This window comes from Silene latifolia, chromosome Y (assembly GCF_048544455.1).
Source record: "Silene latifolia isolate original U9 population chromosome Y, ASM4854445v1, whole genome shotgun sequence".
NCBI classification, from domain to species: Eukaryota; Viridiplantae; Streptophyta; class Magnoliopsida; order Caryophyllales; family Caryophyllaceae; genus Silene; species Silene latifolia.
Window position 1 is genome coordinate 375,496,171 of NC_133538.1, and position 15,135 is coordinate 375,511,305.

General features: G+C 34.0%; 2 protein-coding genes across 2 annotated transcripts; one reads left to right on the forward strand and one right to left on the reverse strand.

The window, feature by feature from the left end:
* Positions 1 to 743: 743 nt before the first annotated feature.
* Positions 744 to 2,772, reverse strand: LOC141631884 (uncharacterized). Its single transcript, XM_074444498.1, has 7 exons — positions 2,491 to 2,772; positions 2,141 to 2,411; positions 1,953 to 2,037; positions 1,746 to 1,873; positions 1,552 to 1,636; positions 875 to 1,301; positions 744 to 788 (listed from the first exon to the last, which is right to left on the reverse strand). The coding sequence occupies exons 1-7, from the start codon at positions 2,770 to 2,772 to the stop codon at positions 744 to 746; spliced, it is 1,323 nt and encodes a 440-aa protein (XP_074300599.1).
* Positions 2,773 to 8,927: 6,155 nt separating this feature from the next.
* Positions 8,928 to 11,328, forward strand: LOC141627394 (uncharacterized). The gene has a single exon (XM_074440685.1). The coding sequence runs from the start codon at positions 9,251 to 9,253 to the stop codon at positions 10,943 to 10,945; it is 1,695 nt and encodes a 564-aa protein (XP_074296786.1). The 5' UTR covers positions 8,928 to 9,250; the 3' UTR covers positions 10,946 to 11,328.
* The last annotated feature ends 3,807 nt before the right edge of the window (positions 11,329 to 15,135 follow it).

The following is a 15,135-nucleotide window of genomic DNA, read 5'->3' on the forward strand; positions in this document are numbered from 1 at the left end:
AATCTTTGCTTTCCTTTAAGCTCCATGTTTGAGGTGTTGTGCCATCCGTTTCTCCTTTAGCTTCTTGATTGGCTGTATATTAAACCTGCTACAAATCTATCTTAAATATGACGACCTAAATTGTTCGATTACAACTTAAAATAACCTTGGTCCAAAATAGAACATAAAACAACAGTCCAAAAACAAAAACAGAAATGTCTGTTAACAACGTTCAGAAATTGCTTAATAGCTAAAATGTTTTTTAGAACTCCATAGGCTGCTTGCCTATCTTAATTTCCTTCATTTTTGTGGCAGATGATTTGTCGGATGCTTCAGTCGTCTCCACGACACCTTTCTATGGTGTGATCTCTTGGGAATTCAGCACAGGTTCGGACTCAATCATGTCTCTCATTTGCTCCTAACAAAAAATAATTGTTACTAAAAAGCCATTAGTATCAAAAAAATTAGTTCAAGTTAAAATTCAATTCACCATTATTGAATCTGATTTCGAAGTGTCCCTTGTCGAAGTTGAAATTGCTTGTTCCTAAAGGAGAGGACAATATTTATTAGTAAAACGAAACATACAAAAATAAAGTGTGTATATGTTAGTCATTAATTGATTTTATACCTTTCTTGCATTATTCATAGCATCCCACTTAGAAATTGTTCTTGGGATATCACATAAACTGATCACTCCAAATGACTTCCATTTTTGCTCAAAGTTATATAAATCAGTCACTCTTATTTTTGCCACAAATGTCCTGTCAAGTAGAGGCCTGAAAATTTGGGGGAGGGACGACACTGTACATCTGAAACGATATTTAAACGTTAATCAGTAACATTAAAAGTTGGTTAGATATTATTGCAAATTGTATATAAATGAGTTTTAGGTTACCTCATCTTCGTCAAGGATGGCTTGTGCTGTTTTCCCAAGCAAATAAACCATTACATCATCCCAAATAATGAACTCAACCGAATATGGATCTTCATATGTCACAATAAACTTAACTTGAAACCTTGGTATTGGTGATGTCACCCCCACACCCTTCATTGTGCAATTATTGTTAATTTTTTTCTTGTCACAATACCACAACCCATCTCCTCCTTGCTTCACTTTTGATCTGCATTCTTTGCAAGAGTAGTAGTACCAACTACTACCAGATGTATCTAACTCAATAATCTTGGCCATTGTGACATATGCCCCTCCTTTGGTTAAATTTGGTATCTCTGATAGTGTTTTGATGTTTGCACTTGCGAGGATTGGAGGATGGTACCCAGCAGTTTCTGGAGCCCCAAAGATGGGTTCATCATCATCTGGAAAACTGGTAAGAAAAATGGCTTAACTAATTTAAGCTGAAGTAGGAATGTTAAAAAAATTTTGAACTCAAAATGTTTCTGGATTGTATTTGGACTGTTTATTTCAAATATTTTTTTTGACGGTTATCGACTGCTTCATTTGGTGGACGATTTCTGGAGTTTTCATGTTGTGCTTTTTCTGGTCAATAACAATTAATGCACCTAATATTCCCCTAAAGACAATAACATCACATAAAACGGATTTAGATGTCATACCTATTGTTGAACACTTTCACCTCGTTCATATCTGGATTAACCAATATCTTTGTTGCACCCCATGTTGTTGTTATGCTAACTTCCCCTGCATAGTAGGAAATAATGAGACAATTTTTTTCCAACAATTAAATTTTGTAAGTAATCAAAGTGTTTGTAATGCTGAAAAAGGTATTTGAATGACCAGAATTTTATACCTTCATAAACTGATCGTTTTACGAAAAGCATAACCAACGTTGGCTTTGGTTTGTTAATGAACTCTTGCTCGATTTCTGAAATTTGCTGAAGGTAATCCCCAAACAATGAGCAGCACATGTTTTGGTTCCTGAAAAAAACGGTTTGTAATGATTATTTTGATATGGTGTTAAGTTTGACATATTGTTTATAGAATATAGTCGACTTACAGATTATTGCCCAAAACAATAGTCCTCCTTCTCTTGCCATTGCTGTCTCTTATTGGATAAATGTGCTCCAACCTTCCAATTACGTCTGTCACAGAATTTTTCACTTGTTAGTTAACAGAATTTTTCAGTTGGTAGTTAACATTTAGGGTGCATATATGAAAAATTAATTGTAGGCCATTGTTGCTTACCAATATAAAGTCTATTTGGCATTGCTCCAAACACGACCTCATTGAAAGTGCAGAAAGCATGGGTAGAAAGAGGAATATCTACATTTGGAATGGGTACCGCCCTAGTGCTGTACTCGAACCAAATCTTGCACGGGTGAATTGTTGCCATGTCAAGTCCCACTCGGTTTGATGACACACTGAACCTTCTGATTTTGTATGTGCTCCCTTCATTAAGGTGATCTAAGAAAAGGCGAGTCGACCTCACGGTTGGTGATGCCTGAATTGTGTCTCCCTGCATTCATTCATATTTGTTAATACCTTGTGACAATAATTTGAAAAACACCACAGGAAAGGGGAAAAGGGAGACTTACATTCTCACCAATTAGGATGAGTTCTACACCTTTCACTTCCTTGGGATTTGTCTCCGAATTTCTGTACCACAATCTCATAACCCGAATAGTTAATTGCTCCGTCCTTGCTGTTTCTTTGGTGATGCTCGAAATTGGAATACTCTGGATGTGTGCCATAATCTCAACTTTTTGATTGAATTTGCTATATTGAGTTTCTGTGACAATCTCAGTGTTTGCAATCCTATATATACTAAAATATAACCTCTTGTAAACCCTAAATCCCCCACTACTTCCATTACCCATGAACCCCACTTCTTTGAAACTGCTGTAACTACTGCCATTCCATATTTAACTGCATATGCCCTAATTTCATAATATGCTGATTATTTTAATTTTATGTTGTTTCGGATTTCATGGTTGGACGGTCCAAGTGTATTTATTATGATGATAATAACGTTGCCTAACATTTGTACTTGTAGAAGTACAAATTACTCGGTAGTTTATCATTGCCATCTTCCGAATTTGGAGTGCGAGGCTGATACTTAAATTGCCAGTACATAATCCTCGGTGATGAACGGCTTTCTATACAGATCTGAGAGGATTAATTTTTTAAAAAACATATTTTAAAGTGTTTCGACTTTTCGTATCGTGTTTAAATTTTTTTATTAAAATCTAACAAAAACCCGTGCATATGTTTTATTGCACGGGTATACTATTTTAATTAATATTAATTCACAACCCGTGCAGTATTGTGAATTAATTCCTAAAAAACACGTGCAGTATTGTGAATTATTTGAAAAAAATGTATTAAAAAAAATTTAATATAATTTTTAAATCACTTGTAATTTAAATGAAAATTTATTTGTTTATTTTTGAGAATAAAAAAAAATTTAAAATAGCTTTCACTGCTTGCTAAAGTCTATATTAACTCGGTTTGCTATCATTGTCACCTATCAAATTCGGTGTGCGCGGCTGGTACTTCAGATGCCGAGTTTTATATTCCAAGTACATTTCTCGTCATTATTGATATTTTAAAAAAAAATCTCGTACACTGTATTTTTAAAAAATCATGTTTTCATTAAATTTACTGCGCAAGGCAAAATCGTTCATAACAAAAATACTTGTTATTCATTTTGTAATTCATTCTCGATGTATTTTCGATTCGTATATAAGTGTAATTTTTTCCTGAAATTATGTATTTTTATTCTTTAATTTTGGTTTAGTAATTATGTAATTCAATTACGGTAACTCGCTTTTGTAATTAATTCTGCGTAATTGTTATTCAATTTCTTAACACGGAATGTATAAAATTTTATCATAATGTTAATTTGAAGAAGTATTCCGTAAGATGACTATATATAATTTGTTGCGAGACGGATTTAAGCGCATGATTTGAAAGACGGATATCTCAGTAATTAAATACGTTGCACGCACATGGGTCCCACCATAATGTCAATTTTCGAAAAAAAAAATGTAATAATGACGTGGCGCGCTCTCTGATGAGTATTGTCCCTTACTTTTATATAGATAAGATGAGAGGTAACAAGATTTGCATGTAAAGTTTTACATGTGACTATTGACATCAAATCAAAACTAAATTAAAGACTATTTCAAAAAAAAAAAAAAAGCTAAATTAAAGACACTAAGTAGTCTATTATACATAGCGATTTATATATCCTTTCTTTCTATTTTTCCGTACATATAGTCGGTTTAGAAAAGTAAAGCTGGATTCATACCCATTTTTCCATAAATTAAGTTCCTATAAGTTCAGTTCAGCTCATATAAGTTTAGTTCAGAAAAGCTAAGCTCCTATAAGTTACGTTCTGCTTCTATATATTATTCAGTTCAGCAAAATTAAGCCCAAAAGAACATGACCTTAGAGTATTATTAAATACATCATAATAATAGAATATTACAAATTGGCCTGGGCATTGCCCGGGCATTAAATCTATTATATCTATATAAAAGAGACTTTTATCAGGCACCGTGAGAGACTCCAAGTTTTCTAAAACACCTAAATAGTTTTTAAATTAAATTAATATTATTCTAAAACTAAATCTTAAAAGATATATAAAAATTAACTTAATTTTATTTTAAAAATAAATCTTAAAAGATAGAGAATTTGATAAGATTTAATTTGATTAGCAAAAGATATATAAAAACTAACTTAATTTTATTTTAAAAATAAATCTTAAAAGATAGAGAATTTGATAAGATCTAATTTGATTAGCAAAAGAAACCTAGGCTTCGTATGACTAAGGCTATGTTTGGCAAGGCATTTCAGGTACCTGATTTGACCAAGCAACCTGATTTGACTAATATTTCAGGTAGTTGTTTTACCTAGTGCTGTTTGGTAAAGTCATTTCAGGTACCTGAAATGACTTTTCAGGTACCTGAAATGAAAAGCTACTCCAGGTAGCTTTTTAAAGTTTCAGGTAGCTGAAATGTTCTACTTTACGTATTTATCCTTTATTTAAATTAATTTATTATAATTATTAATGTCCTTTTATGTCATTTTACAAAAAATCAGTTACCTTTTCAGTTAGTTTACCAAACACTTTACAATTAATGAGCTACCTTATCAGTTTTCAATTTTCAGCTAGCTTTTCAGGTACCTTTTTAATTTCAGTCATCTTATCAGATTTCAGGTACCTTTTCAGGTTTCAGGTACCTTTTCAGTCAGTTTTACCAAACAGAGCCTAAAGACTATATATATTTATGCTTTTTATTATTGTTTCTCCATATGTAATTTGATTAGCAAAAGAAACCTAGACCCCATATTTATGCTTTTTATTATTGTTTCTCCTCATCTAAAAGATAGAGAATTTGATAAGATGTAATTTGATGATATAACAGCTTCTATTCTTATGCTTATATATATATACGCAAATATTTCATTCAAACAATTAATTAAATAGTTTCCAAGTTCTTAATTATCGTTTTCTAATGTCATGTACTTGGTGTTGTTTTCTACTCCGTATGATATGTCTTTGGATCTTAATTATACATTGTGTCTAATTTTTAGTTTAGTATTGGTCTGTTGATTACCTCCTTTTTCCTTTAAACATAGTTTGTTGTCTAGCTGTTTTCTCATAAGTCTTATTATTTATGTGCAGGTAAACACGTACTATGTATTGGATGGAGTTATAAGTTATACGCCTATATGGGGTAACTACTATCAATTTACTTCACTATTCAATTTAACATACATCTTTTCTTTTTACAGGTCTTTATTTATAGAAAAACTGCTCATATGTATTTGATTTGTGACGTCCATGCTTACACAATTATTGAGATCAATCTATGGAGATACTGTTGTTTATATTATAATATTTAGCTTTAATTTCGCAAATGACCGAATTACCGTATTCATCTCAATACATTTCTCTATGTAGGTAAATTTACAATTTACGTTTGGTTTTATATTACTCAATTTTGTTCGTTTGTTTCAGCCATTCAATGAGCACATATTTGGTATTATACTATTAATAAAATTTTAGAGAGAAAGGCAACATCGGTGTAATCTAAGTGTTAATCCGTTTGATATAGTTATTTAATTTAAGATTTAATTATAGTTAGGACTAACATGTGGCTTAGTTATTTGATTTAAGATATAATTAAAGTTAGGACTAAAATCAAATGACTACTCAAAATCGAGTAGTTCTAACAATGAGAGTTTTAAACACCGAAAATTAGGGAAAACGGTACAAAGTACCTTATTTGAGTAATTGAAACACAACTTTTAGGTATCATTTAAATACTATGTATTGGATGGAGTTATAAGTTATACGCCTATATGGGGTAACTACTATCAATTTACTTCACTATTCAATTTAACATACATCTTTTCTTTTTACAGGTCTTTATTTATAGAAAAACTGCTCACGATATGTATTTGATTTGTGACGTCCATGCTTACGCAATTATTGAGATCAATCTATGGAGATACTGTTGTTTATATTATAATATTTAGCTTTAATTTCGCAAATGACCGAATTACCGTATTCATCTCAATACATTTCTCTATGTAGGTAAATTTACAATTTACGTTTGGTTTTATATTACTCAATTTTGTTCGTTTGTTTCAGCCGTTCAATGAGCACATATTTGGTATTATACTATTAATAAAATTTTAGAGAGAAAGGCAACATCGGTGTAATCTAAGTGTTAATCCGTTTGATATAGTTATTTAATTTAAGATTTAATTATAGTTAGGACTAACATGTGGCTTAGTTATTTGATTTAAGATATAATTAAAGTTAGGACTAAAATCAAATGACTACTCAAAATCGAGTAGTTCTAACAATGAGAGTTTTAAACACCGAAAATTAGGGAAAACGGTACAAAGTACCTTATTTGAGTAATTGAAACACAACTTTTAGGTATCATTTAAAACGATATGAAAAAGTCCAGAAAATTAGAGGAAAAACTAATTTGAAACCCGTGCAACGCACGGGCATAAAATCTAATTTAAAAAAAAAAATTGATTATTAGCAATAGCAAAAAGCTAAGTCGAGTAAAAATAAAAGCAGACCTAACCTATATTCCATATGAATTATTGGTTGCGGATTTCATCGACGTAAAGAATCGGGTCATTAACAAGTTATCTAACACACATATATATTTAATGAAAAACAATAATCTATGGGAGACGATATTTTTATTATATAACTAATTTAAAGAGAGATAATTTTTTTTTTCATTTTTAAAAGATTAGGAACCACAATGCAAAATATATTGTGAGAATAATAATAAAGAAGATAAGATAAGAATAAGTAGTATTGGCTTGAAAAGCTAATACGAAATAAAGAGTAGCATCTATATCTTACTCCCATGAGTAGGAAGTAGGATACTCTCACCATTTAGTTATTGGAAAACCATAAAATCAAAACTTAAAACCTTTAAAATTTAAATTTGATACATTTGAAAAATATAAAAATTTGTACCACAATTTATAATTTTCGTTCCTCTATAAATAGAGATCACTTTTGATATATTTTGTTGTTTATTTTAATTTTAATTTACTCACATATTCACATCAAATAATTGATATATTTGTAACAATGAGATATTCACATCACGTAATTAATATACTCACCAGATATTCATATTACATAACTAGCATATTCACATAGATTAAAAGTTATATTCACAAAGTAAAACTCACATACTCACACAACTAATATAGATATTCAAACAATATAACAGACATGTTCACAAATTACTTGTTCATAAGAACAACAAACATTTTATTGAGTTACTCAAAGATATTCATTTAACAAAATATACATATTCACACAATTTAACATGTGAATATGTCACTTAAATTTTGTGAATATATTTAAATATTATAAACGAGTTTCAAAATATAGCAAATATGATCTTTTTTTATTGAGTAAAAATATCATGAACATTAGTGATTTTTTGTTTTTAAAAATTGGTAGTTAGATTAAAAATAAAGTCATTTTAAATATATATGCACCTTTTAATAACTACCCACTAATTACATTAAAACTAAAAAAAACTGATGGGAGTACCATGCACCATACTCTTGGGTGCATGGTATAAGAATTATAAAATGGGAGAGGTAGTAGAATTGATAATGCCTTAGACAATATGTCGGAGTAAATTACGACTACAAGATTAGAGGTAAATCAGTGTATAACTACTATACATTACTCCGTAATACTTTATGAATAGTTTAACGTCAAAGTCGTTAGTTACTTTACAATAACAAATTTACTGTTTTCACACAAGAATTAACATTTTTTACCAGTTCAATTAACAATTAGACATTATTTTAATACCGTGCATCGCATGGGCACAAAATCTAGTAATTTATAAAGCTCAAACAAAAATAAAATCACCTAAATTACTTGGAAACAAGTCAACAACAAAGTGAGCAAGATTCCCGCAAGAAATACTCGAGAATTGATAAAATAAGATGTGGAGATGACAATGTCGTGATGTGGAACACTGGAAAATATACTTCCTCCTATTTTCTTATATCTTTCCTTTTTTTTTGGGCACAAATATTAAGAAAGGAGAAGAAATAAGGAATAAAGTAGAATAAAGTATTGTAAGTTGTGAAATTTATAGGTGAGAGAAAATAATAAAAAATGAATGATGAATAAAGAATAGATAAAGTAATGAGAGTTGTTGATTTTTTAGGAGAGAGAAATTAATAAAAAAAATGAATGAAACTTATCAAAAAAAGGAAAGAGGGAAGATAATCAAACTTGTGTGAAAAAGGGAGGGGGAAGATAATAGGAAATTGGAGAGAGTATAACTTAAAAGATTGACAACAATAATAAAAGAGGGCTAACAAACGGAAAAAGGGGTTGGGTCCTTAACTGAATTTTTTTAAAGTTTAATCCCTTAAACTTAAAAAAATATGATAATTTAGGTCCTTAACTTACCCTTAACTCCTCACTCTTTCCTTCATTCACCTATCCAATCAAACAAACACAAATACCTAATCTTCCTTGTCATATCACTCAATAATTCATCCCCAGTTACCCTTACCGCCATTTTCACTTATATACAAAAACCCCAATGCCAATAATGGACATAGATAGACCACGTCTTAAACCAATAACAAACACAAACACACCCACAGGCCACATCATCAACATCAATTACAACAAGTGATCTCTTCATTTGCTTCACTTCTCTCCTCACCACACACTCTCATCACTCCACCTCCTTAGCTACCTCTCTTAGCCGCCGCCTTCGCCGCAGCGGTAGCATTACTAAAAGGGTTCAAACCCAATCCCCAGCCATGTTCCAAACCAACAACCATGAACCCTCTTCTCCTAAAGTCACCTGCATTGGTCAAGTCAGGGGTAAGTCCAGAAAACATGGTGAAAAGATGAAAATGCTTGCTTGTAGGTCTCACCCTCCTAGAAATCAGAAATGGGTTCATCTTCCTTTAACCATTTGTGATACTTTGAAGGAGTTTAGCTGCTTAATCCCTTGTAAATCTTCTTGCTTTAGTAACTCTAATAATGTTGAGGGTGATAATAAGGGTGGGAGTGGGAGTTCATCATGTGGGGGCGTGTTTAGGTGGATGGTGAGTTTACATGATGGTGAAGGTGGTGGAAGGAGGGATGTTGAGTTGGTTGTTAATGGAGATGAAGATGAATTGATGGAGAGGAGTTGTTCAAGAAGGAGGTCTATTTTTGATGATATGGAGTTTGATGATTTGTTTAATAATGTCGGGATTCGTAGTAACCATAGCGATAACGATAATGATAATGGTAATGATGGTGGTAGTAGGGTTAGTATTTGTGTTCCTCCTAAGAATGCTTTGTTATTGATGAGGTGTAGATCTGATCCTATGAGGATGGCTTCCCTTTCTCAAAAGTTGTGGGATCCACCTCTTGTTCAACAACATCATCATGATGAGGAGGTTATTCAAGATGTGGTGATAATTAAGGGGGAAGATAATCATGTTGAGTTTGAGAGATTAGAGGAAATGGTTGAGATTACGGAGAATAGCGTAAACTTGGAGGATCTGGTTGATGAGATTATTGAGCCAATTGTTGAAGATTTGTTAGTTTGTAGCGATAAATCGGAAGAAAAATTGGAAGAGGAAGAAGAAGATGAAAATAGTGAAAAAACAGAGGAAAACAGCGAAGAATTAGAGGAAAACAAGGAGATTGTAGAAGAAGAGGGAAATTTGCTAATTGTAGATGAAACCCAATTAGTAGAAGGTTTGAATTTAGTTGATGAGTGTTCAATTGAGACAATTACAGCTGAAGACAAGGTTGAAGAATGCGGAAATGATCAACAAGATTTGGTTAACAAGGAAGAAGATGAAGAAGAAATTGAGATGCAAGAGAAGAGTGAAAAAGAAGAAAGTTGTGTGCTTTCTACAGATTCTTCAACTTTTGGAACATCATTACTAGATTCGACGGTGGAGTCAACAGAATTAGAATCAAAAGTAGAAGAAAAAGAACAACAAAAAGTCATAGTTCAAGGTGAAGCTAGGAAGCCAATAGACATGGAGAAGAACAAGCCAATGTTACCAGATTGTTTACTGTTAATGATGTGTGAACCCAAATTATCAATGGAAGTGTCTAAAGAAACATGGGTTTGTGGGACAGACTTTATTCGATGGTTACCGGAGCGCCACCAAGGCAAGAAGGGTAATAAAGTTGAGGGCGGAGATGACCAGTCTAGTAATAATAGTAATAAGAAGACTAAGGCGTCGGCTGTGGCGGCTCTGCCGCCTCTGCCACCTTCGGCTCAATGTGGCCGGTCGGGTATCCAGCCTGGTAGGTCTTCAATATCGTTCCCGGCTAGTGGTGGCTCGGTGGCTAATTTGATTGAGCAGAAATTGGCTAAAGCCGGGGTGGGGTTTGAGCCATTTGTTTTGACACGGTGTAAGTCGGCTCCAATGAGATCGATGGCTAAGTTTGAGCCGCATAGGCCGGCTACTTGTGGTGTTGGTGCGGCCCGTGTTGGCTTCTGATGTGAGCAAGATTAAGTTAATCTGTAAATTTTCACTGATTTTTTGGTTTGTTTAGATGTTAGTTTTATTATGTTCCCTAGTGTTTGGGGATGTTTCTTGTACTCCACTAGGATTAGTAATTAGGGTATGCCATGTCTTTTTGGAACGTTGTATGTGAACACAATTGAACATGACCTAGGTAGCACCAAAACGGACACGGACACGACACGGACACGTGATACGGCATCCCATGAAATTTAGGACACGGGACACGCTATTTAAATTTAATTAAAAAACATATTTTATGGTTATAAATAACGTATGATTTTATTTTTGTAATGTATTTGATTCTAAATTTAATGTATTAAATACTAAATTTAGGTAACTTAAGGTAAAATTCGACTTTAACTATACTTATTTTCATTTCTCACCCAAACCAATCTTCTAATCAATCTCTTTTGACAATTTATTGCTCGTCTAAACTATAACATTTTTAGGCGTGTGTCCGACGAGTGTCGGGTGTCCGAGTGTCCGACACGGTGTCCGACACGAGACGGTTAATTAGGAGGAGTGTCCGTGCTACCTAGAACATGACACCTTAGGGCTTAGGTTAGTCATATTCAATTAATCTTGTTTGTAACTATATATAATTATAAGTGTTTCACTAGTAATTGAATTGCACCATTAGTTCCATTACATTCCTTGAATTCGAGCCAAATTGGATCACAGGAGCAACACAACTCTTCTTCTCGCGTTAACATTTTAACTCTTGGGTTTTAACTCCAAACCCCTGATTAAGCTAAACTCAAATCATGTAGGAACTTCTAGTTTGGCTAAATTTGAATTTTTGTGGTCATTTCTTAGGGATGTCAATGGGGCGGGGCGGGTGTGGAGGGGTAACCCGCGAACTATAATGCGACCCACACCTGCCCCACGACCCGCAGCGGGTTGAACTTTTCAAACTCTACCCCGTCCCGCGGGGACCCGTTCACCCGCCAAATTACCTATCTCCTCACAAAACAATTTTTAAAATATAAATCTTGAATCTAAAACATACTAGTCTCTTACTCTCGTACATCTTATACAAATAAGTTTCCGCAAAATAGTCTAACATTCAATTAACTAGTAAATAAGTTCTTCAAACCATGAAATAGTTTGAGGATTATGATTTCTTTTCCTTGGAGATTGAGGTTATTGGGTATTTGGGTGGGTAAGAACTAAGACGTAGATGACATTTGTTTAGGTTTATGAAAAAACGGTTTAGGCTTTTTATCTAAGATATAAATTTTATTTTTATTTTTATTTTTATATAGTACAAATTTGTCTAGGTTTATGAGTAAGGTGACCGGCTACAAGCGGAGCGGGGACATGCGGGGCGAGGCGAGTGGGGTGGGTGTGGGGCGGTGTGGGTATGGGACAGGTCTCATGTGATACCCGCACCCGCCCCACGACCCGCGATGAATAACACTTTTGTAACCCATCCTCGCCCCACGACCCATCAAATCATTACCCGCACCTGCCTCAAGTGGGGCGGGTGCGGGACGAGTGATAGTGGTGTTTTGTGTCGGTCTAAGAGGGTGATTTTATCACCCTCATGTCTTTTAATATGGGTCTTTAGGTTTGGTTATCCTAATAATCGATAATTGGTTATGATGTGGTAACTTGTCCATTTTCCCTCGGTCTTTAGGTTTGGTTATCCTAGTAAATTTGGCGCAGCCTGCGCAGCTCTGTTTTATGGGGCTTTCTAATCCACATTTGGGCTTCTTAAGTGAGGATCTTTTTAGGTTTCCGTGAAGCCATATATATACCCAAGATTTGAAGACCTCAAGGACATCTTAGAACATCATCTAATCTCATAGAACCTCATACACTCTCATAATTAGGGTTTGAATCTTGTAACATTTTAGAAGACTTTTTCTACAAAAGTTGTAATCTTTCTTTGTTATTTGGGTTTTATGAAGACTATGGAAGGCTAATCTTCCACTACTTGGTGTAATCCATTTCAAGCTTTCATCTTTATCATTGTATTGACTCTCTAATCTCTACTCTTTCATTTATTTCAATTTCTATGCTTGAATGTCATGATGAATGTTTTGTTGTGAGAAGTAATTACCCTTGCCTCTATAAAACTCATCTATTGCTTGAATGTTGCAAAGTTTCTTACTTTTGTGATGTCTTGTTGAAGCAATTCATATTGTTGTTATCTTGGTTTAAAGTATCAACCTTTGTGAGTAGAAATTGATTATGTCATTGGGTTTGTTGGCTTAGACATACTCTTGTGATATTCCATTTACTTTCCTCCTGGTTTTACTCTTCATGCTCTTAGCTACAATTCATACATGGTTTAATGTTAGAATTTATAGTTTAACTAGGATTATCGTTGTTGGCTTAGATAGTGGTAATCATTTGCTTGAGGTTTGTTGTTGGGTAAACGAATTTAGAGAGAAAAGAGCCATACTTTGAGAAAAGGTGGAACTTGTAGGATTATACCAAGTTTCCTCTCATATTATTGTTGTTTGCATATCAAGTGTCTGTTACTTTGTTTCGTAAGCAAAAATCATATCTTTTTCATCTTGTTACTTGTTTCATCCATGCCAACTCTCCTCTTATGTGTTTCAATTGTTGTCCATTGTTAATATTCATAGTTTGTGCATAGTCTTGTGTTTTGTTCATTGTTATTAGTTTAATTCAAGCTTTAGGCTTAATCCCTTCTCTTGGGTTCGACCCTTACTTCCCTTTACTACTATTCTTAATTGCATAGTGTAGAGTCAAGTTTGGTTTATAAATATCTAATTTGGTAGTTTAATTCTAGTATTTAACGACCTAGTCTTTTCCCCTACCAAATTTTGGCGCCGTTGCCGGGGAAGGGCAACATAGCTAAAAGCTTGAATTGTGAAATACATGTTTAGTTGTTTTTTTCTTCTTCTTGTTGTTAGAGGTAAGTGAAAGTTCTAATTTGTTTTGTGTAGTGTCAAAGTTTATGCCTAGTTCCCCACAAGGTGGTGAATTCACTCCTGTGGAAGAAGACTCATTCGGGGCATACTCTTGGTTGTTCACAAATCCTTGGTATCAAAGACCACAAAGGGGAGACCAATTTGATGAGGAAACCTTTGAACCACTTTCGGTAGACCCCATTGAAGTAGAATATCCTCCAATGGCAAATGATACTAGAACTATTAGGGAACTCCGGGTAAGGAATTATGACACTCAACCTCTTTGCATAGCCTACCCACCCACGGGGGCTAATGTAAATTTTGAATTAAAAGGTGTAGATACCTCATTTCTGCACCTCTCGCAAACCACCCGGTGATGATTGGGCCGCATGTTTGCTACGCGGAACGATTTGTGACAGTTCGTAAGTTTATCATCAAGTGATTGCTCAAATACTAATGTCTACCTCTTAGTTGTCATCTACGTGCCGATACGGTCGTTTTGACAGTAATTAGAGTACATTTGGAGTCCGGGCCTAAAACTGTCTTCATTTTCTGATAACCGTTAAATCCCGAGTCAGAATGTTCTGGAACGTTCCGGATATTTCTATTCCATATTTTATAATTATTTCACAATATTTAATCTTTGGTAAACAATTTCCCGTAATATTCACATAAAATATTAAGGAAAACCAAATTATTCCGTCCTTCCATAACTTAAACACGGAAATCTTTCTTTCGCAGGAGGAAACCACTTGGGAACAGACGCAGCAGGTGCTGCGCCTCTTCCAAGAGACGCAGTGGCTTTTGCGCCTCTTCCTAGGTCCTTTTCTGCGTAATTTTCGTATTTTTCTCATATCTTTCCGAGATTCACTTCCAAAGACTCTCCGAAACCCTAATTCCTTCACGTGATTAGTATAAATAGGAGCCTTCGCTCCTCATATTTCTCACGCGAGTGTCCGACCTTCTCTTCTCCCTTTGCATTCTAGACCTTTGTTCTTACTTTTTGGCGTCTACGTGCTTGAACTTTCAACCAAGTAAGCTCGGATCCTTCTGAGTACCAGCCTCGTTTGCATGACCGACCAATTTGACCAACTCCACATCAATCAACATAATTAATCTATTCGTTTTCCTCTTACGAGGGCACTTTCTTTACATTCGCGTCGAGCATCACTAATCGATATCTTTCATCTCGTTTCGTCAAACATGTAAGTCTGAGGGTGTAAATCTCTCTTTTATTTATTGTTATTTACTTTTTATATCATTAATGTAAGGTTTATG